Genomic DNA, 22,003 nt, shown 5'->3' with positions numbered 1-22,003 from the left:
TGTCCTTTCATATAAAAAAATGTTTCTTGTGATTTGTGCTAACACAGCTTTTTCTTTGTTTATTATGATTTTTATCAGCCCACTCCAAAAAAAAATTCTTTGTCCTTCCATAGAAAAAAATTTGTTTCTTGTGATTTATGTTAACACACCTTGTCCTTTGTTTATTGTGATTTGTACTAGCACACACCAAATTTTTGTCCTTATCCTTTCATAGAAAAAAAATTGTTTGTTGTGATTTGTGCTAACACACCTTGTCCTTTGTTTATTGTGATTTGTGCTAGGACACACCACATCTTTGTTAATTATGATTTGTGGCGACACATTTCATATATTTGTGCTAGCACACACCATATTTTTGTGATTATGTTTTATTGTAATTTGTGCAAATAAAGACCTCAGAAGCTAAGCTCCTCCTTTTTTCTGTAGAAGTTCTGTAATACTGAATTTGAAGCATAGAGATATACTAAAAGGAGAAGAATCCAGTTGCAAACTTTAAAGAACTAGGTTATAGACCTCAGAAGCTAAGCTCCTCCTATCTATTAATTTCTGAATTTTCAGTTAAGTGTGAATGTGTACCCTATATGTTACCGTGTTCTGCATGTTACTGTGAACCATAGTCTGAATAAGATTGGAGTTACTGTATATTCTTCCTAGTTTCTGAATTTGTTGCTGATTAGCTGAGATCGAAACCATCTTGTGACACGGTCATCGACTCACTTCCGTGAATCCTTTTTTTTAGTTTCATCGGAGGTGGCTCCGGATTGTACTTTGTACTTTGTGAAGCTTTCTTTGTGGAACGCTGGTTATAGAGCCGGTAAAAATAGACCAGTTGAGTGCTTTTAAGTTGTACTTTGTTTGTTTATTTGCTTGTGTGTTTGTGTGTATGTGTGTGGAGGAGGCACAGGTGTGTCAGTGTTACCACAGTTTGCTTGCCTCTAAATCCTAATTGATGCACATTCTTTGCTTAAGCTGCAATAGCCATCATGTCTAATTGAGCTCGGTCCCTCCACTAACAATGACATTGATGAAGCATTTTTGTTTTACCCTGTACTGCTTGTGTATAGCCTCATCCTCCTGTAGTTTTGGATAGCTGGGCTATCTTTTGGCTGTTGTAGTGGAATAGTAGGAGCTCACATCTTTTTAATTGTGTGTTGCATATACGCATACACTATACAAGAAAGTTGTGTTTAGTATCCATTTCTTTGATTGCACATTTATAAGTAATAAATTGCACACTTAAAATACTGCAATTATGGTGTTTAACATGTGCAATATCCAGTCTTTATATATAACTTTGGCACTATTTTGTTTTCCTTTTTACATTTGATTAAGCAGGAAAAACATATGTTCAAAGCTTGCCTCTGTGTTTAACATGTGAAGAATGACAAAAAAAATATTTATCTAGAAGAAAAACTCGTCATGTGCCAAGAGGATCTACTATCCAAAGAGTGCCAGGTTGCTCACCTAGAATCAAAATTGAGGTATTGAATTACCGAGGTTGTTTGTTTTGTCTGATCAAGTTTATGGAAAATTACGCTCTTCTAGCTTTCTGAAGTCTTAGATCCCCAACTTTTTTGTATCATTTGCATTATGTTTATGAGGCTTTGTTTAGTGAATGATGATATGCATCTTGTAGTTTGCATAGATTTTTTATTTGTTCCTTGTTTTTTGGTTGTGGTCAATGATGTTAGCAATATTGAGCTATGTTAATGCACCTGATTTGCCATGTACACGGAGATCCACTCAGCTTTGATCTATATATATGTTTTATGAAGCATCATGGCGAGTTTGATATATAGAGGAGATTGCTTGGTGTGCTTCACTGCATTTGCATAAATGTTGCGATGAGATGTCAATATTTTTTCCTTTTAGTATTGTCAATTTTTCTAATTTTAAGTGAATCATCATACTACTATTTTAGCACTGTGATTTATCTAAAAGTGAATCATACTACTATTCTAGTTTATGTAGTTTTTCTATAACTGGGAACTCTATGAATCTAAATCATGGTACTTGCAGCCAGAAAATTTAGAAATGTTTGATATTACAGTTAATGAAAGGAAGTAATGAAAGGAAGTATATCAAAATGAAAGGAAGTATAGGCAATTTGGCAATGCACAGATCTCAAAATGAAACCCTTGTGTGTCAGTAAAGAATTGCAACTTCCAGTCGAGGAAGGTTTGATAATGGATTGTGGTTTCTCAATGACATTAGAAAATGATGATTGGTTAGGACGATGCGCATGTGAGCTGTACAATTTTTTTATTTTTTTCCCACAGAAGCTAAGTATTTTCCAATCTTTTTGTCCTGTGTTGGGAATGTTTTCTCTGACCGCATAGAACAAATCAATGGCATGTGTTAGTTATTTACAAAACACCTATAGTCCTATATTTTTTATCTTATGATCTGTCTATCTCCTCACCTTTGTTACCAGTTATCACTTCACAAAATCACACCTGCTATAGATGTAGGGGCTTAACAATTTTGGTTTGCTATACTTATACTCTTTGTCTCCTACTTGATCAGTTGCTTGCTTTTGTTTTTACTCTGTATAATTCTGCCTACTTTGATGTTTGTAGGACGTTGCTTTGATGTCACTGAATCTTTGTGCGTGTAGGACGTTGCTACCAAAATAATGGACTTCTCACAACAAGGCCCATGGGCAGTGTGCATCATTTCAGCAATTGGAGCTGTTTCTATAGCAACCCTTCTCCAGATTCAGTCTGGTGGTGTGGTTACATATGAGGTATGTTGCTGCTGGTTATCATTTGCCTAAAAACTACTGCATGTATGTGTTCTGTTCTTCTCTTGTTGCATATTTGAATATAAATGTTTGCCCACCGTCCAAATTAAACAAAAGGTTTGCTGGTAGCATTTGTCACTGGATAGTACCAAGCATGGAGATGTTTCAACTTTCTGTGCCTTAGTTGTTGTGCTAGCTTGGAATCTAGTTTCTATTTCTCTTACGGGAGTCATGTTTGCTTTCATAGACACCAAGACCTATCCATCTGTTTCCTTTTCCTTGTAGCTTCGCTTCAAGCTTGGGCATGCTTTTGTTATGTCGGGCATCATAGAAGACAAGAAATGGTTTTTACTTCATTTGTATTGGCCTATTGGGTATCATAATGGGAATATGCATAAGAACATGATTTTGTATTTTCTTCTGTTGATCAAATTGTGTGGCCATAGTAGATTGCATAATGGCAAAATTCACCAGTTTTTACACTGGTCTGGAATGAATCATGAGCTTCAGGTGATCTTTTTTCAATAGTTGACGATTGTTGTATTTTAATGAGGACACATTTTAATTCAATGAAAAACAATTATATCATAGAGTCTGTCTACTGTACACACATGTGCTTTAACATAAGTCAACACATGGTTGTTGGCTGTATGTAAAACACACAGATTTCAACATAGAAAAAACCACGTGTTTTTGGACTAGTTAGCACATGGTTGTTAGATGCCTAAGAAAGACACGAATTGAAACACCAGAAAAAATGTGTGTTTTAAGAGAATGCAACACAAAAATTCCATCAGGCAAACAAGGACCACAACAGTCGTTCAGCCCAAGAAAAATATCTGAACAGCCAGACAGTCATAGCAAAATGACGATGACTGTCTGATCTGATGACGACGCTGATATAAGCAAAACAATGATCAGGCCAGCAAAATCACTTTTAATCGCCAAGGGTGTCATCCTTAAAACTAGCATTAAATAAAAAAAAGACAGCCATAGTCTAAGAAAGTTTAAATGGGGTTTCAATTCTAGCTAATGGTTAATGGTTCGCTATGGCCAGCAGCATCTTTCAGTAAACATAAAACAATGGCTGCTTTGAAGTTTCGAACATTCCTCACTGTTTGGCTATGCGCGTGCCTGCATCTGATGAATGGTATCTTTGCTGCTGGCTTGTGCACTGCCTTCCTGCATCTATTGAATAGCAGAGATCGAACATGATTCCTTCAATCTCCATTCTCCAGGTGAAAATGGAGGAAACAGAAGCAAAGCAAATCAAGGGAATCAAATAAATTGAGTTGTTATAGTGCAAGGATGAAGAATATGGTGAGAAACAAGGATCTCACATCAGGTCCAAATATGAACCAGCCTTGCAAGAAAAACTCCTGAAAAGAATACCAGCAAACTCAATTGCGAAACATATGTATAAAAAAGCATCATGTAACATATGAAGGCATTGAGTTAGAACATTTCATCCATCAGATACCAAACAACAAAAATATCCCCTCAACACTTCAGCTGTAAAATCTGCCATTGGAAAATGAACATATAATACAAGAAAGATACTAGAAGGATATTGTATAAAGTAAAGAATTATAATGAACTAAAGAAGCATCAGAACATGTCATAGTGTAAATTAGGATTCTGTTCACAGGGAGGAAGTGTTGGGCAGGCTGACAGTCCCCATACAATGCTTTCTGGAACTTAGCCAGGTAACTTCTCTAATTAATTGTAAACTTGAAGCCGATTTGCTATCCAAAAGCCAAGGGATACTAACCACTGGCAGGGAAGAAGGTGTGCCTAACTACCAGAAAGAAATTCAAATTGCAGATGCTTCACAAGAATTGCATGAGTAAACACATGGCCAGTGAGCAGCTGACAATCAATGTTAAGTCTCAGACAATGAAACACAATACTACCTGCCTGGGAACGTACTCGTAGACCACCTCAAAAGAAGCCTCAATAGCTCGTAAACAGAATCCACAGGCTAAAATCTAAGAAAGAGGACTGGTACATATCATTGATTAAGGATGTCGGCTTGCACCCAATTGGACAATCTAGAGTAGCAGAATGAGTGGGGAAACAGGAAAGAAAAGGGATGGATGAAAGGAGGTTCTGCCCGATAAAAGAAGTTTCCCATCACAGCTTATTCAACAGATGGTGAGCTCAGGTACATACGTCAGGTTATAACTCGGTCTGCTGAAATTATGCTCAAGGGCCAGTAAAGCTGATTCCATCTAGTAAGTTAAGTTTCAAATAGTGAACAGATGGTGATTCCACCATAGGTGAATAAGAAGTATCCCTCAATGAACAAGTGGTGATTCCCCACAGATGAATAAAAAGTATCCCAGTTCCCCTAAATTGACAAAAGGGTTTTTTGAATGAAAAGTATCCCTACTCTCCGTAAACAGCTAAAAGGGCATTTCTATAAATTAGACCAACATCATCAGTACCCCAATGATTTTCCCCAAAATGGTAGGTATGCACATCACCAACCTAAGTATTTTCTTATTCTGCTCAATGCCTCGAAGCCATATTTCCCCACCAAACGCCAAAACCTGATCGACATGCCACAAAGGGATAAACCATCTATACCTAATAAACTAAGTGTAGTGTCCAATGAAAAGGAAGCCTTTGCTCCACCTAGTTTCAATCCATGTTTTATAATTCATTCCATAACTGTTTAGAAGTTACATCAATTAAAGTAATCTTTCATCACAAGAGTTAGTATGTCCTGCCTAGACTGATCAATACACTACAAGTATGAAAGGTAGCTGTTGTACTGGATGTCATTAGCGTAATGTTCAAATTAAATAAAGCATGTGATTTTCCTAGTTTCGATCCACATTTCAAGATTCATTCCAGATCAGTGTAAAAACAGGTGAATTTTGCCATTATGCAATCTACTATGGCCACACAATTTGATCAACAGAAGAAAATACAAAATCATGTTCTTATGCATATTCCCATTATGATACCCAATAGGCCAACACAAATGAAGTAAAAACCATTTCTTGTCTTCTATGATGTCCGACATAACAAAAGCATGCCCAAGCCTGAAGCGAAGCTACAAGGAAAAGGAAACAGATGGATAGGTCTTGGTGTCTATGAAAGCAAACATGACTCCCGTAAGAGAAATAGAAACTAGATTCCAAGCTAGCACAACAACTAAGGCACAGAAAGTTGAAACATCTCCATGCTTGGTACTATCCAGTGACAAATGCTACCAGCAAACCTTTTGTTTAATTTGGACGGTGGGCAAACATTTATATTCAAATATGCAACAAGAGAAGAACAGAACACATACATGCAGTAGTTTTTAGGCAAATGATAACCAGCAGCAACATACCTCATATGTAACCACACCACCAGACTGAATCTGGAGAAGGGTTGCTATAGAAACAGCTCCAATTGCTAAAATGATGCACACTGCCCTTGGGCCTTGTTGTGAGAAGTCCATTATTTTGGCAGCAACATCCTACACGCACAAAGATTCAGTGACATCAAAGCAACGTCCTACAAACATCAAAGTAGGCAGAATTATACAGAGTAAAAACAAAAGCAAGCAACTGATCAAGTAGGAGACAGAGAGTATAAGTATAGCAAACCAAAATTGTTAAGCCCCTACATCTATAGCAGGTGTGATTTTGTGAAGTGATAACTGGTAACAAAGGTGAGGAGATAGACAGATCATAAGATAAAAAATATAGGACTATAGGTGTTTTGTAAACAACTAACACATGTCATTGATTTGTTCTATGTGGTCAGAGAAAACATTTCCAACACAGGACAAAAAGATTGGAAAATACTTAGCTTCTGTGGGAAAAAAATAAAAAAATTGTACAGCTCACATGCGCATCGTCCTAACCAATCATCATTTTCTAATGTCATTGAGAAACCACAATCCATTATCAAACCTTCCTCGACTGGAAGTTGCAATTCTTTACTGACACACAAGGGTTTCATTTTGAGATCTGTGCATTGCCAAATTGTCTATACTTCCTTCCATTTTGATATACTTCCTTTCATTACTTCCTTTCATTAACTGTAATATCAAACATTTCTAAATTTTCTGGCTGCAAGTACCATGATTTAGATTCATAGAGTTCCCAGTTATAGAAAAACTACATAAACTAGAATAGTAGTATGATTCACTTTTAGATAAATCACAGTGCTAAAATAGTAGTATGATGATTCACTTAAAATTAGAAAAATTGACAATACTAAAAGGAAAAAATATTGACATCTCATCGCAGCATTTATGCAAATGCAGTGAAGCACACCAAGCAATCTCCTCTATATATCAAACTCGCCATGATGCTTCATAAAACATATATAGATCAAAGCTGAGTGGATCTCCGTGTACATGTCAAATCAGGTGCATTAACATAGCTCAATATTGCTAACATCATTGACCACAACCAAAAAACAAGGAACAAATCGAAAATCTATGCAAACTACAAGATGCATATCATCATTCACTAAACAAAGCCTCATAAACATAATGCAAATGATACAAAAAAGTTGGGGATCTAAGATTTCAGAAAGCTAGAAGAGCGTAATTTCCCATAAACTTGATCAAACAAAACAAACAGCCTCGGTAATTCAATACCTCAATTCTGATTCTAGGTGAGCAATCTGGCGCTCTTTGGATAGTAGATCCTCTTGGCACATGACGAGTTTTTCTTCTAGATAAATATTTTTTGTCATTCTTCACATGTTAAACACAGAGGCAAGCTTTGAACATATGTTTTTCCTGCTTAATCAAATGTAGAAAGGAAAACAAAATAGTGCCAAAGTTATATATAAAGACTAGATATTGCACATGTTAAACGCCATAATTGCATTATTTTAAGTGTGCAATTTATTACTTATAAATGTGCAATCAAGAAATGGATACTAATCACAACTTTCTTGTATAGTATATGCGTATATGCAACACACAATTAAAAGATATGAGCTCCTACTATTCCACTACAACAGCCACAAGACAACCCAGCTATCCAAAACTACAGGAGGATGAGGCTATACACAAGCAGTACAGGGTAAAACAAAAATGCTTCATCAATGTCATTGTTAGTGGAGGGACCGAGCTCAATTAGGCACGATGGCTACTGCAGCTTAAGTAAAGAATGTGCATCAATTAGGATTTAGAGGCAAGCAAACCGTGGTAACACTGACACACCTGTGCCTCCTCCACACACATACACACAAACACACAAGCAAATAAACAAACAAAGTACAACTTAAAAGCACTCAACTGGTCTATGTTTACCGGCTCTATAACCAGCGTTCCACAAAGAAAGCTTCACAAAGTACAAAGTACAATCCGGAGCCACCTCCGATGAAACTAAAAAAAAGGATTCACGGAAGTGAGTCTGTGACCGTATCACAAGATGGTTTCGATCTCAGCTAATCAGTAACAAATTCAGAAACTAGGAAGAATATACAGTAACTCCAATCTTATTCAGACTATGGTTCACAGTAACATGCAGAACATAGTAACATATAGGGTACACATTCACACTTAACTAAAAATTCAGAAATTAACAGATAGGAGGAGCTTAGCTTCTGAGGTCTATAACCTAGTTCTTCAAAGTTTGCAACTGAATTCTTCTCCTTTTAGTATATCTCTATGCTTCAAATTCAGTATTACAGAACTTCTACAGAAAAAAGGAGGAGCTTAGCTTCTGAGGTCTTTATTTGCACAAATTACAATAAAACATAATCACAAAAATGTGGTGTATGCTAGCACAAATATATGAAATGTGTCGCCACAAATCATAATTAACAAAGATGTGGTGTGTCCTAGCACAAATCACAATAAACAAAGGACAAGGTGTGTTAGCACAAATCACAACAAATAATTTTTTCTATGAAAGGACAAGAACAAAAATTTGGTGTGTGCTAGCACAAATCACAATAAACAAAGGACAAGGTGTGTTAACATAAATCACAAGAAACAAATTTTTTTCTATGAAAGGACAAAGAATTTTTTTTTGTGTGGGCTGACAAAAATCACAATAAATAAAGAAAAAGCTGTGTTAGCACAAATCACAAGAAACATTTTTTTATATGAAAAGACAAGGACAAAAATGTGCTTTGTGCTGGCACAAATCACAATAAACAAATGAAAAGTTTGGAGGACTAGGGTTGGGGTTATTGAAAGTCCTACAATAAAAAGAACTACAATTGCATATACTGAGAACTACAATTGCAGTACCCAGTAGCCGCAATTTACATTGTTGGTGATTGCAATTATGTAACTAAATTTTTAGTTTGTTTGGTTTTCATCAACAATAGGTATTAATAGTGACAAAGCACTTTAATATGCAGTAGTATATTGTGGATGCATCTTATTTCTACAGTACTACACCAAAATAACTGGAAAGTAGCTTGAGCATATTTTCCAAGATGTGACGTTTTGTGAACTCTGATTGAACAAGGAAATCATGTAACACAGAACAACTCAGATTGAATCAGCAACGCTTAAAAAGATTGGTTTACCGACATCCCTAACAGGTTCCAAGTCTTCCTGAGGCAGGCAGGCACCAAGTGCTACAACAAGCCACTCAACATAGTTGCGGCATGCCGGCATTACAGCCACCCAAGCATAACTGTAGCAGCGGTGCTTAAACAACTAAAATTTAACATCCTACTACCAGGTTAAGTCTTCCTAGGGCGAGGCAAGCACCAAGTGCCGCAACAAGTTCATGGAGCGTTTACCGCCACCTGACACAACTACCAGGGTTCAGACCCAACCATCCACCAAAAAGTTAAACCACGAAAGATTCCCCTGCTCAGCAGAAGAACATCGAGTTACACACTTTCTCATGCAGACGGGACAGCTCCTGGATGGGGACGATGCCCATCGAAGTGTGCCCGTCGTGGCTGGAGGACGTCTCCAACATCTCATCGAACTTTATGAACTAGCCAACCTGAGCAGCAGCGAGATGTGCATAGCAGATGCGAGCAACTGTAGGCAGGCAAAACAAGGAAATCAGTTCCAGCAGATCTGATACACAAAAGCTCCTGGAGGTGATAAGAGTTTGAAACAGAGGGAAAAAAAGGTGCCCAGGTAAACTTACCAACTGATATGGCTGTTGTGCTCCTTTGGTACCTGAAATAAAGTCCCAGGAAATCGCTTGTGAGCAGGAAAGTTTCATAACAAGACAAAGGTTAGCAAAAGTTTTTTCGAGCCACTTCTTGCTATACTTACACATATGAGAGCGAATGTACCAGCTCCTGTAGGTCATCAGGTTTGTCATCATGCAGGAAGTGATGACATAGGCTTCAAATAATACATACATATCTCAAGCATTGTTGGTACAATACATTATTGAAACTTGAGTTGCCACTTGAAGAAGAGTCCTACAGTATGAAATTTTAAAACAACAAATTTAAAAAAATCATAAATCATTACTAACAAACAATTGGAAGAAAAAGCAAGCTCACACTACTGTTAGAGATAAAAAATATCAGCTCCGCAGGGCGGGAAGATTAGGGTTAGGGTTACTGAAAGTGCTACAATAAAAAGACTGGCATGACAACTCCATGCTCCATATAGAAATAACATGAACGATGGCATCACTGCCCTCTACTAAACTAATCATAATTGTCGGCTCAACACTTCACATTACATTAATCAGTAACAATAATACAAACATATCCATACATACGAGTGCACATACACCATTGACAGGCACAATCAATAATACCAAATGTATGGACTAGATATACAGTGCCTTCCATTAAGTTGAACAGTATAGAAGTAATAAGTAAGCTCATAAAGAAGATGTACAAAAATAAAAGAGAAAATTATTGTACATATATTTCATATTTGACATTAGGCATGTGAACTAGCATATGATATATTGATATAAGCTTATACTGGTAGTTCTTACATATTAAGTCCATACTATGATTAAGTCCATACACAAGGCATTTGCTGACTGTCAAAAAGATGGCAGGTGCAGAAACAAAAGAAAATGGTCACATTTCTCACTCAATAGTAAGCCTAAATTAAAAAAATGTTCACACCCAGATTAAAGAACCTACAATTCTACTACAGGGAAAGGCATGCCACATAGACTTAAAAAGGCTATTGCGCAACAATGCCAAGAGGAAAAAAAACATGTTGAGTCAAAGCTATCAATTCAGTATTACCAAATTAAGCATGCATGTTATGTGCACCAACATACAAAAGGACAAAAATTAGAAACAAATGCACTACACTTACATCACAGTTATAATCAGTTCCAGAACAAGAGATGGAGCGATAGAGATCAGAATCAACACTTGGAAACTACGAGCACTGAACATCTTCAACATCCTGGCCTTCTAAATCATAAGAGCTTGATATCTCAACAAAACTAGGACGCCTCTTCCTAGCCATCTATCAGAAATATCAAAATTCTATCATGACTACGAATAGAGAAAGCCAATGGAAAAAAAACACTAGTAATACAAGCATCACCACAGACATAGTGAACTATTAATTTCGAGTACTAAATAAAAGATAAATACCACATATGCCTTTTAACTATTGAAAAAATAGAATAAACATTTCACAAGCAAAGTAATGATTCAAAGGAAATATAAACTGCTAGAACTAATATGAACAAATACTCTAAACTAATCTGAAAGGATATTATGTAAAACAACCTGAAAATATTCGGTAAGTAGAGTACTAGTCCACACCGTGTTTGGCCATTTTTGTCATGAGCAGGACTACTGTGCTGCTGTATATTGTACCGGAGATGTACCGAACGACATCTCTTCCTCACACGGGTTGCAAGCTGTAGATAGCTGAGGATCAGGAAAATTGCGGTACGAGGGCTGCACAATCCATGGTTAGCAGCAGGGCCACCGAGCGAGGCCCCTGCTCGAGCGAGATCGAGCCCCAGTCGTGGCCGCCGTCGGTGAGCTCAAGCCCAGTCCCGGACGCCGCGGGAGCCAGGGTGTCAGACTTTCAGAGAGGGAGGCTCCCGTTTTTTTTTTTTTGAAAGGGGAGACTGGTTTCGCTCGGTGGTGGCCCTGCTGCCCACCCCGCTCCTCACCGGCGAGGAGGCTCTGCAGACCCCGGGCCGTCAGGCGAGCAGCAGCGCTAGCGAGCTCGCGGAGGCAACAGGGAGTGGTGGCAGTGGACTTTCCCCGGTGGCGCCGCAGGCACGCAACGGCCTCCCCCACCCCATCAGCGGCGGATCCGGTCCACTCGTGGCTCCCGGCGGTAGATATGGAGGCGACGCCCTGAACCACCCATACCGGCGCACCCTAAGACGGCGCCGGGCGCGTCGCACAACAAAGCGTTGGGGTCGGGGGGAAGGAAGACGAAGGGGAAATGAAACGCTCAGGAAGGAAGAGACACGATTCCCGATTTTTCAACAGTATAGAAAAAGTGGGACCTCCTCATCAGAGACAGAAGCGGTGGTGGCAAGGAGACACACACGATGCCAATCCAACGCACAGAAAATTCATGTGCCAAGACAAGCTAAAACACACGTGTGTCCTTTAGCATTCCTGTGTTTGTTTGGCTTATTACAAACACATGAGTTTCAAACACTGCAGTAGTGCAGTACACCCCAAGCAAATGATCGAGTTTTGATTTTTTTATCAACCACCTGCGTCGTCATATTTACTCCAAATTTTTGGCTCCGTCCCCTCGTCGTGACACCTGCATGAAGTTGGCTGCGAAGCCCTCGATGTGTGCATGGTCCAGCGACACGGTGACCTGCACACCGCCGTCCTCCGCCCCCAGCAGCAGCACCAGCTCCCTGGTGAAGAGCGACACGAGCTCCACCCGGCTCGGCGCGCCCCACCCGAAGTCCGTCTCGTACGCCCTGAACCTGTTCGACGACCCCGTGAACGTGAGCCTCTCCTTGGGCAACGCGAGGAAGTCCTCGAGCCAGAGCTCCGCGCCGCCCAGCGGGTCCTTGAGCTGCGCGCGGACCGCGTCGCTGATAGCCGCCGCGGCGTGTCCCAGCCCGGCGCCGCCGTCGCGCAGGTGGCGCACGGCGGCCCTCGCGTAGCACGGCGCCACGCAGTTCCCAAAGTAGCGCTCGTCGACCGCCGGCGCCGGGCCGAGGCGGCGCCGGAGATCCACTGGCACCAGGAAGTAGGCGTCGCCGCCGGCGGGGTCGTCTAGGGACTTTGCGCGGACGATGGACGTCCACACCAGCGACGACACCGCGACGTAGGTGCTTGGGAATGTGCCCAGGTGTCCACCGATGGCCTGGCTTTGAGTCAGTATGCTCTGCTTCATCGACCTGATGTCGTCGGCGCGGAGCAGGAAGCTTCTCCTCCGCTGGTCCAGTGGCGTGTACAAGGACGGCGATCTTGCCACAGGCAGCGCCGGCGCAACCGTGCGCAAGAACTTGCGAGCCACTTCCCCGGCTTTGGGGTACGGGATCGCCGTCCGATCCCATGTCGGCGGCGGTGGCGGCACCAGGTCTGAGTCCAACGCGGGCTCACGAGACGCAGCGGACCACGCCCTCATAAACTGCCACACGGAGTGGCCGTCGGCGACGGCGTGGTGGATGGACACCCCGATCACCACGCCGGCGCGCCCAGCTCCGATGGCCGGCCTCGTGACCTGCACGGCGAGCACCTGGGCCGGCAGGCGCCCCGCGTTCAGATCCGGCCCGAGCAGCACCAGCGCCTCCGTGTGGTGCTCGTCGCCGACGGCGAGACGGCGCATGTCGTCGATGCTGCCGGCGTACTCGGCCTCGACGAACCTGACGCCTGGCGAGACCGCGGCCGGGGAGCAGTCCACGACGACGTCGCCCGTCGAGGCGCGGTGGGTGAGCTTGCCGACGAGGGGGTGGAAGACGGGGAGCACGGCGGCGAGGGAGGACTTCAGGGAGCGGACGAGGGACTGGAAGGGCGGGACGTCGGGGCCCTCGTAGAAGAAGAGACGCTGCATTGGCACCCTGTCGACGAATAAGGCGTCCATAAACGAGAGCTTGACATGGCCGTCGTCGGAGACGGCTTCTGGTGGTGACCAGATGGCAGTCTGATGATCTGGGGATGGAAGCACATGGGTGACGGCGAGAATTCGCACCCGGGACCTCATGGTGCTGGTAGCTTGTTGATCACTGCTTTTGAGTTGCAAACAACTTATTATCCTACGGTTCCTAGATGATATCGAAGTTGGCCATTTTCTAATGCGTAAAATATAAACTGTGGAGGCTAGAATACTACCATTTGGCAAGCATGGGTGGACTCACTGCGAAACACTGATCGACCGCTCCAAGAAGACACAATATATCAACCCTTTTGTGGCCTAACAAAGACAAATGGAAGCAGTGCCTCCAATTTCCAGTCAATTTGGTTGCCATTCCCTGCGTCTTGATGCAACTAAATAGACGATAATACTTTTCTCTATAAACTTAGACAAACTTGAAATAGTTTAATTTTGGGGCAAACTCACTTATATTTTAGGATGTGACGATTAAAAAATGAACATGGTAAGTTACCATGCTTTATTGAAATCTAATAGATCAAATCATAGTTGACAAATCAATATTCCTTACTGCATAAAAAAAATTCTTTATGAATTTTACATGGTAATTGGTGAACCCTACAATGGATCCAATTAACACGGAGACACAAGCGTTTGGGTCGGCAATACCATTTATCTAGCAACCAATGCGCCTTGTCGTGAGAGTGTTCTTGGGACGGCCTTAAGATACCACAGGTGTGTGGTTGATTCACTCTAGTGACCCTCCACTTCTGAACCTCATCGCCATCCACAGCCTTGTTGGCAACGAACCATTTACCTAAGCTTAGTTGACGAATGAACCACATCTTATGTACAGTGATGTTGCACCAAATCATCCTTAAGCCAGAACTTGAGGTCTTTAAGGCTCTCAAAAACCATACCCTTATGGATGAACACCTTCTCACTATTTGCTTTCGACTCCATGGACCTCTATCCACCCTTACGAAACACAAGCTTTGTTAAACGAATGTTCTCGAACAAATACCGACATCGAGAACCACTACACTTGTAGTGTCAAGCTACCTCCTCTCCTTCGATGCCAATGGTGGAATCATTATGCCCGACATAGTCAATGGCTGATGGGTACGACCATGTAATGACTTCATCATGATGGGCAATGCTTGTGTTTCCCCAATCACTTGTTCATGCCTTTGACTAGCCTCTGCCACCGCATCACCCCCATGCCACTGAAACTCATGGACATTATCATCTACCCTTTCTTCATTTCCCTCATCGTCACCATCTTGATCATCAAGAACCCTTTTTTCCATTCGCCTACTCCTGAAAGGTCTCTATATCGTGGTCCTTATTAACATGAGCCTCATCATAACCAGGACAATCTTGCTCCATCTCACGAATGGATACATAAGATAAGTCCAGTATGAAGCTTAGTTCTTGGCGTGATGATGGGCCTTCTTGGTTTACTTGTTCAATTGGCTCCTTATCAATATCAATGCTCCCTCGCAAAGGAACCAACCCTTAGCATATTGTCATTACGACCTACCATTCATTTGAGATCCCTTCACTAAATTCTTATAAAAGTTCCATGTGACTTAATTTGCATGAGCACATAGTAAGTCATTTTTCACCGCCATCGAAGTATCGAACCTACTAGGTACCAAAGCTTCACAAGCATCCTCAGCAACATCCAAAAGCAATCTAACTTGACGGACCACTTCATTAAAAGATGGTAGGTACTCAAATTTCATTAATTCTTCACTTATCTCAACCAAACCCAATCTCTTTTAATTTATTATAGTGCCACTAGAAAATTAACACGTAGACAACACAATCCATCATGGTGCCATCCACAACATACATAGACCACTCGCGTTTACTACATCTAAGGAATAGATGGAGACAATCTACTAGGCCCATTTGAATTTTTATGATCATGCATGCAACTATCCTTTTAATGTTTAGCACCTGGATTAAAAGTACTGTATTACTCCATCCATTTCAAATTATAAGACATTTTGGTTTTTCTAGATACATAGCTTTTGCTATTCACTTGGATACATAGCTTTTTTTAGATACATTATGTTTAGATACATAGTAAAATCAATGTATATATAGAGAAAAAACAAAGCGTCTTATAATTTAGAATAGAGAGAGTATAAAATTATGATGTTTTGGAGTTGTCCATCAACCAATTTTAGTTATATCAATTGTACCCACAATTTTAGAAAATCACTATGAATCTACTTCCTCCACCCTCTAATATAGTGTATTCTTGCATCTGTAAGGTTTATCAACTAATCTCCATCAATCTTGCCAATAATAGCGTCTGGTTAGAAAATAAAGTGAGGCACATACTTTTTTTCATTCTTTCTTAGTCTGTTCTAAAATCTTTAGACTACACTATATTGTAGGACAAAGAGATTACACAAGGGGAGAAAAAGGAAAACAAGTAATTCAGATGTTAATAAGAGGAGTTCATTTGGCAAATCCCATAGGAGCATCAGTCTACCAATGAGGAGAGTCATTCCAAACCGTCCAACTGCGACAAGAAGTTGGCCTCGAAGTCTTCCATGCGTCCCCGGTCAAGCACCACGCACACCTGCACTGCGCCATCCGGCGCCCCGACCACCGCCACGAACTCCCTGACGAACACAGCTGCGAGCTCCACCCGGCTTGGCTTGCCCCAACCAAAGTCCGTCTCGTACGCGGCGAACCGGTTGGACGAACCTATCTGCACGAACCTGTCCTGTGGGACCGCCTGGTAGCGCTCCAGCCACCGGTCGACGTCGCCCAGCGGGTCCTCCAGCTGCTCCCGGACCGCCTCCCGCACCGCCGACGCGGCGCGCGCGAGCGCGCCCACGCCGCCGTCCCTGAGCTCGCCCACCGTGGCCCTCGCGTAGCACGGCTTGACGCAGTTGCCGAAGAAGGCGGCGGGCATGGGCGGGCGCAGGCGCGCGCGGCAGTCCGCGGCGAACGACAGGTAGGCGTCGTCCTCGGCGCGGCTCAGGGCGTTCTTGGCGCGGATGCCGGATGTCCAGACCAGGGACGCCACGGCGGCGTAGGTGGTCGGGGGCTTCGCTACGGCGGCCGGTGCGTTGTCGCCGTCGGCGCGTTTGCTCTGCAGTGAAATGCGTTGCTTCAGCGACAGGATCTGGCTGGCGCTGAGCAGGTAGGTCCTTCTCCCTTGTTGTGTCAGGTCCGGTCCGGGGAGTGCGTTCAACTGTTCAGATAATGATGTAATTGCAACACGAATTCCATTCAAGTTTTCAAACTACTAAATACAAAATATTCTATAAAAAAATGACAGTTAAATACGCTGAATTGACTGCTGACATAACGAAGAAACTCACCGTCGGCAACGCTGGCGCAAAGATTCGCACGAACTTGCGCGCCACCGCGTCTGCCTTGGAGTGGCTGTTGATCACCGCGCGGTCGAAAACCGGCGGCAGGGTCCCCAGCAAGGCCGGCGAGCCGCCCAGAGCTGCGGCAGCCCACGCCCGGATGAACTCCCACTGCGCCCGGCCGTCGGCCATTCCATGGTTCATGGACACGCCGACCACCACGGCTCCGATCCCGCCTCTGTCATCCGTGTCCGCGGGCATCGTCACTTGCACGGCCAGTGCAGGGACCGGCAGCGCGCTGACCACGAGAGCAGGCACGAGCTGCGCGTACGCCTCGACGTCATGCTCGGCGTCGCTTGCAAGCCGGCGCATGTCGTCTGTGCTGCCGGCGTACTCGGCTTCGACGAACCTGACACCCTGGGAAACGACTTCGGGGGAGCAGTCGATGACGACGTCCCCCGACTTGGAGACCGCGACGTGGCCGGCGAGCGGGGTGAAAACGGCGAGCGTGGCGGCGAGGGCACGGAAGGGCGGCAGGTCGTCACCCTCATAGAAGAAGAGGCGCTGCATCGGTTGGAGGGGGATCAACATGGTGTCGAAGAGCGAGAGCTTGATGGTGTGGTCGCCGTTGTCCGGTAGAGGATTGGAGGTTTCAGCGGGTGGTCGGACATGGGTGATGCTGAGAACTCGGACGCGGGAGACCATGCTGGTGCCGCGAGGAGCACTGTGTGAGCGTGCTTGTCGTCGAACTGGTTTTGAGTTTCCAACTCATCCTGGTTTTAAATAGCCCGCTAAAAATGTTACCATATACATCAGTCACTCGAGTGTTTCTTGGCGTCGGCTCACTCGATTTATCAGCCGTCCGATATCTCTGCTATTGGGCTCGATTTCCATCGTACTCCCCTCCGTTCACAGAAGAATACAACTACGTGTTACATGCTACAAAAAATAGTTCATGTTTGACCAATTTTTTAGTGAATATTATTCACATTTATGGCTACAAAATCATTTATTATAAAAATACATTTCATAATTAATTTAATTATATTTATTTAATATCATAAATATTAATATTTTTTTATCTATAATTGATTAAATTTAAGATACTAAACCATGGTACTGTGCTAAAATTATATTTTTTCGTGGACAGTGGGAAGGGAGTACTAGGCTGCAGGCCGTAGCTGGCTAGTGCGCACTGAGGTAGAAAGCAGGCTCAAGCGCTCAGCAACACAGATTCAATTATAACTATACTATTGTGTGAGGCTCTGTTCGGCTTACCCAGAAACCGGCTTATTCGGTTTGTTTTTTTCAGCCGGAACAGTGTTTTCTCTCACAATAATTCAGCCAGAACAGTGTTTTTCAGCCAAGTTTCAGCAAGCCAAACAGGGCCTAAAAGCTTTAAAACAACACCCACTGACCACTGAGTATATTTAGATTACATTTTGTTGTAAAACTTTTTTTTTCGTGAAGATTACTGTTCCAACATCACATATTTTTCTTCTCATGAAGAATAATGTTTTGTGTAACTATATTTGGGTTTAAAATATCCTAGATTAGCAATAAAAAAATATTCCATCGTCACATGTAAATTGTTTCGGCTTCAAGGAAAAATGTTCTAGCTCCAAAGAGGAATTTGTGCTAGCTTCATGAGAAAAAATATTAGTAGGAATAAAAATGTTCCAGCTTTATATGAGAATATGTACTAGCTTCACAGCGGCAGTCAGACCCAATGTATCAATAAATAAAACATGTTTCGGTATAATAAAAATATATGCAAAGTTGCACCATTAACCATATTGAAAATTCTATGAAAACAGTGAAATAATGTTATTAGAACAAAAAAACTTGTGGTTATAGAATTTGAAATAAATAATAGTATATTTGAACGATTGTAAGAATTGTTGGTAAGAATATACTAAAAATGAAAACATCATGATAGAATCAAATAAAGTCAGACAAGATAATACCGTATTTTAAATAAAACAAGCAAATAAGAGGACACAGATGTAACAAAAAAGAAAGTGGGTGGGGAAGTAGAATATTTATAGCCAAACATATAGCTTGGGCCGAAATCAAACTTGCCTGGTTAAAAAAAACACTTGTGGGCCATGCATGTGGCAAATAATAGATTATTACTACTTATTAGGCTGCAGATGAACAAAATAGTCAATGAAGACATACAAAGCGTTTGGTTTGTGTCGTGAGGGCATCCGGAATCATCCGATCCTAATCAAAACGTTTGATTTGCGTCTCGGAATGAAGTCGTCCGTCACCAGGCCATTCTGTGTAGTCCAACAGAAAGGCAAATATCTCGGACGAGTTCGTTCCACTAGAAAGCATCGGACGACCTGCAGCTGTTTGTTTGGCTGTGGCTCGTCGTAAACGATCGTAAATTTTCAGTCGGAATATTATTTTTCTTTCACACGAATCAGCCAGTAGTACTTCTTCACGAACCAGCAACGATACGAACCAGCCAACTGATTCCTTTCCATGCTGCACCACACCACTCCATTCCAGATCAGCTGGATCTCCAAACCAAACACGCTGATAGTCTACCGCTCTACCTAGAACAGCAATTAGCAAAAATTATGTATGTACACGGGTTGCACACCCTAGGGAGCCCAGCAAAAGAGTCAAAACCAGCCCACGTGACCACCTAACGCTACTACGCTCCAACAATTTCAGTCAAGAGAAAAAGGAAGGGGCCGGGGTGGTCGTTAGAGATCTTCCGCCATGATTAGTTTGCAGAGTTTTGCAGCAGCACTTTGTTCAAGCAAGAAAGATCCCTAATCCAGTCTCATGCTGCACCGGCCGGCCAAAGGGAAGAATTCCTGGTGAAGGTCGGCCATGTACTCCATCCACCGCGGGCTCTTGTCGAACACGAGAGACTCCTCGTAACCCATCGCCAAGAACTCCTCCACGATGCCGGGATCGGGCGCGGGGGCTCCGGTGCAGCGTCACGGCGGCGCGCGGCGGTGGGTGCAGGAGGGACCGCAGCCGGGCACCGGCACACGGGGGCAGCTCAGCTTCACCCTCAGCCACTTCTCCACGCACGTGGCGTGGAACCGGTGCCCGCACGGCGCGACCCGGCTCCACGGCCGCGCTGCCGGCTCCGGCACCGGCGCCTCCCCGCCGTCCTGCAGGCAGACCGGGCAGCAGTCGTCGGCCAGCGCCTCGGCCGCCTCCAGCGCCGCGATCGCCGCCTCGGACGCCGCGTGCACGGGGAAGGGGTACTCCTCGTCCTCGTTGTCGTCGTCGGACATGAAGTCGTCGTTGTCACCTTGCGTCGACCAGTAATCGTCATCATCGTCGGACATAAAGTAGTCTTCGTCGTCATCGTCGGACATAAAGTAGTCTTCGTCGTCATCGTCGGACATGAAGTCGTCACCTTGGTCTGGTTGCTGGTCGAGGAAAAATCGTCCTCGCCGTCCACCGCCGCGCCAAACGTCTCCATTGATCGAGGTGCGAGCGAGCGAGAGTGCGTGCGGCCGGCGAACGAAAAGGCCGGTCAGGGCGATTGATTCTGGTGTTATTTTGGGTTGGCCCATCCGGATCCGTTCGTGGGGGGATTTATGGTCATGGGGCCTGCAGGTGTCCGTGTCGGAACATTTTCTATAAATCGAGTCAAACTTACGATATTCACATCAACAGTAACAATTGTTTAGGAACACATGGATTAGCTCCTCGTGAGAAAGCTTAATGTGTATTTATTTTGAGATGGACTCGTTTTTTTCCTGTGGGAGAGAGGGAGACGGAACCGTTGTTGAAAAGGCACGCGGAGCGGAGTACATGCTAACCAAACGAGACCTTATCCAGAAACAGAGACCCCGCCCTCCCTATCCCAGCGGTCCACGCCGCCCAACCCTAGATCCAACGGACCATACGCCTCCACCCCTCCTCCCCACGCGTTCACCCTATAAACTCGCCGCCGCCCCGCACCCTCTCCTCCTAACACAGCACACCCATGAACCGCAACCCGCACCGCTCCCTTTCCCCACCTCGATCTCGCGCCTAGGGTTTCGTCTCGTCGCTCTCGTCCTCCGCGAAGATGCCGAAGAACAAGGGTAAGGGAGGCAAGAACCGGAAGAGGGGAAAGAACGAGGCCGACGACGACAAGCGCGAGCTCGTCTTCAAGGAAGACGGGCAGGAGTACGCGCAGGTGACCCGGATGCTCGGCAACGGGCGGTGCGAGGCCGTCTGCGTCGATGGCACGCGCCGCCTCTGCCACATCCGGGGCAAGATGCACAAGAAGGTCTGGATCGCGGCCGGGGACATCGTCCTCGTCGGCCTCCGCGACTACCAGGACGACAAGGCCGACGTCATCCTCAAGTACATGAACGACGAGGCGCGCCTGCTCAAGGCCTACGGGGAGCTTCCCGAGACGCTCAGGCTCAACGAGGGCGTCGACGTCGATGGGCCCGAGGACGGCGAGGAGGGCAGCGACTACATCCAGTTCGAGGACGAGGACATCGACAAGATCTAAGAATTCTGTCTCTCCTTGCGGGCTGCTTTATTATTGTGTGACTTTGTGTTCTAGTATGTGGTGGTATGGTTTAGGCTGGGCTGGCTGTTGTGGATTCGTAATCCTGCCTGCGTGGATCACAATCCTGCCTGTGTGATCTTGTAATAGGATTGAGGTGGTTAAATAATCGCGGATAATTTCGTTTTTAATCTGGTATATGCTGTCACAGGATGTTCTATGCTAAAGTTATTATTGTTCTGGATTGTGTTCTCTTATATATTGATTGATTTGCCAATTAGACCCAGTTTTCGTCGAGTCTAATATTTTCGAAATGTAGTGAACTACTGATGCATTCAAAAATCTAAAATCCAGTCAATCATACTGTTTGATTCATGAATTCATACAAAAGGAGGGTTTATCTGCTTTCCTTTTTATGATACACAGATTGCAGGGGTGCATCAAAATTAGTCGTTGGCTAAACGAGGGGCTGCTCTTTGTTTTGT

General features: G+C 43.7%; 3 protein-coding genes and 1 long non-coding RNA gene across 4 annotated transcripts; 1 reads left to right on the top strand and 3 right to left on the bottom strand.

Annotated features, from left to right (window-relative positions):
- Positions 1 to 7,703: 7,703 nt before the first annotated feature.
- LOC136526735 (uncharacterized) lies at positions 7,704 to 10,063 on the bottom strand. Its single transcript, XR_010776568.1, has 4 exons — positions 9,957 to 10,063; positions 9,826 to 9,857; positions 9,565 to 9,713; positions 7,704 to 8,400 (listed from the first exon to the last, which is right to left on the bottom strand). It is a non-coding gene; the product is annotated as an uncharacterized lncRNA (long non-coding RNA).
- A 136-nt stretch (positions 10,064 to 10,199) lies between these two features.
- On the bottom strand, positions 10,200 to 17,743 carry LOC136525581 (uncharacterized). The gene is made up of 5 exons (XM_066518524.1): positions 17,048 to 17,743; positions 16,230 to 16,917; positions 14,212 to 14,227; positions 12,415 to 13,830; positions 10,200 to 10,254 (listed from the first exon to the last, which is right to left on the bottom strand). The coding sequence occupies exons 1-5, from the start codon at positions 17,741 to 17,743 to the stop codon at positions 10,200 to 10,202; spliced, it is 2,871 nt and encodes a 956-aa protein (XP_066374621.1).
- Positions 17,744 to 19,995: 2,252 nt separating this feature from the next.
- Positions 19,996 to 20,415, bottom strand: LOC136525580 (uncharacterized transcriptional regulatory protein TBS1-like). The gene has a single exon (XM_066518523.1). The coding sequence runs from the start codon at positions 20,413 to 20,415 to the stop codon at positions 19,996 to 19,998; it is 420 nt and encodes a 139-aa protein (XP_066374620.1).
- Positions 20,416 to 20,978: 563 nt separating this feature from the next.
- Positions 20,979 to 21,758, top strand: LOC136528284 (eukaryotic translation initiation factor 1A-like). The gene has a single exon (XM_066521223.1). The coding sequence runs from the start codon at positions 21,087 to 21,089 to the stop codon at positions 21,519 to 21,521; it is 435 nt and encodes a 144-aa protein (XP_066377320.1). The 5' UTR covers positions 20,979 to 21,086; the 3' UTR covers positions 21,522 to 21,758.
- Positions 21,759 to 22,003: the final 245 nt, after the last annotated feature.

The sequence above is a fragment of the Miscanthus floridulus genome, chromosome 19 (assembly GCF_019320115.1).
Source record: "Miscanthus floridulus cultivar M001 chromosome 19, ASM1932011v1, whole genome shotgun sequence".
In the NCBI taxonomy this organism is placed as follows: domain Eukaryota; kingdom Viridiplantae; phylum Streptophyta; class Magnoliopsida; order Poales; family Poaceae; genus Miscanthus; species Miscanthus floridulus.
The sequence above is the reverse complement of the archived record's forward strand: the minus strand, read 5'-3'. Positions and strand labels throughout refer to the sequence as shown.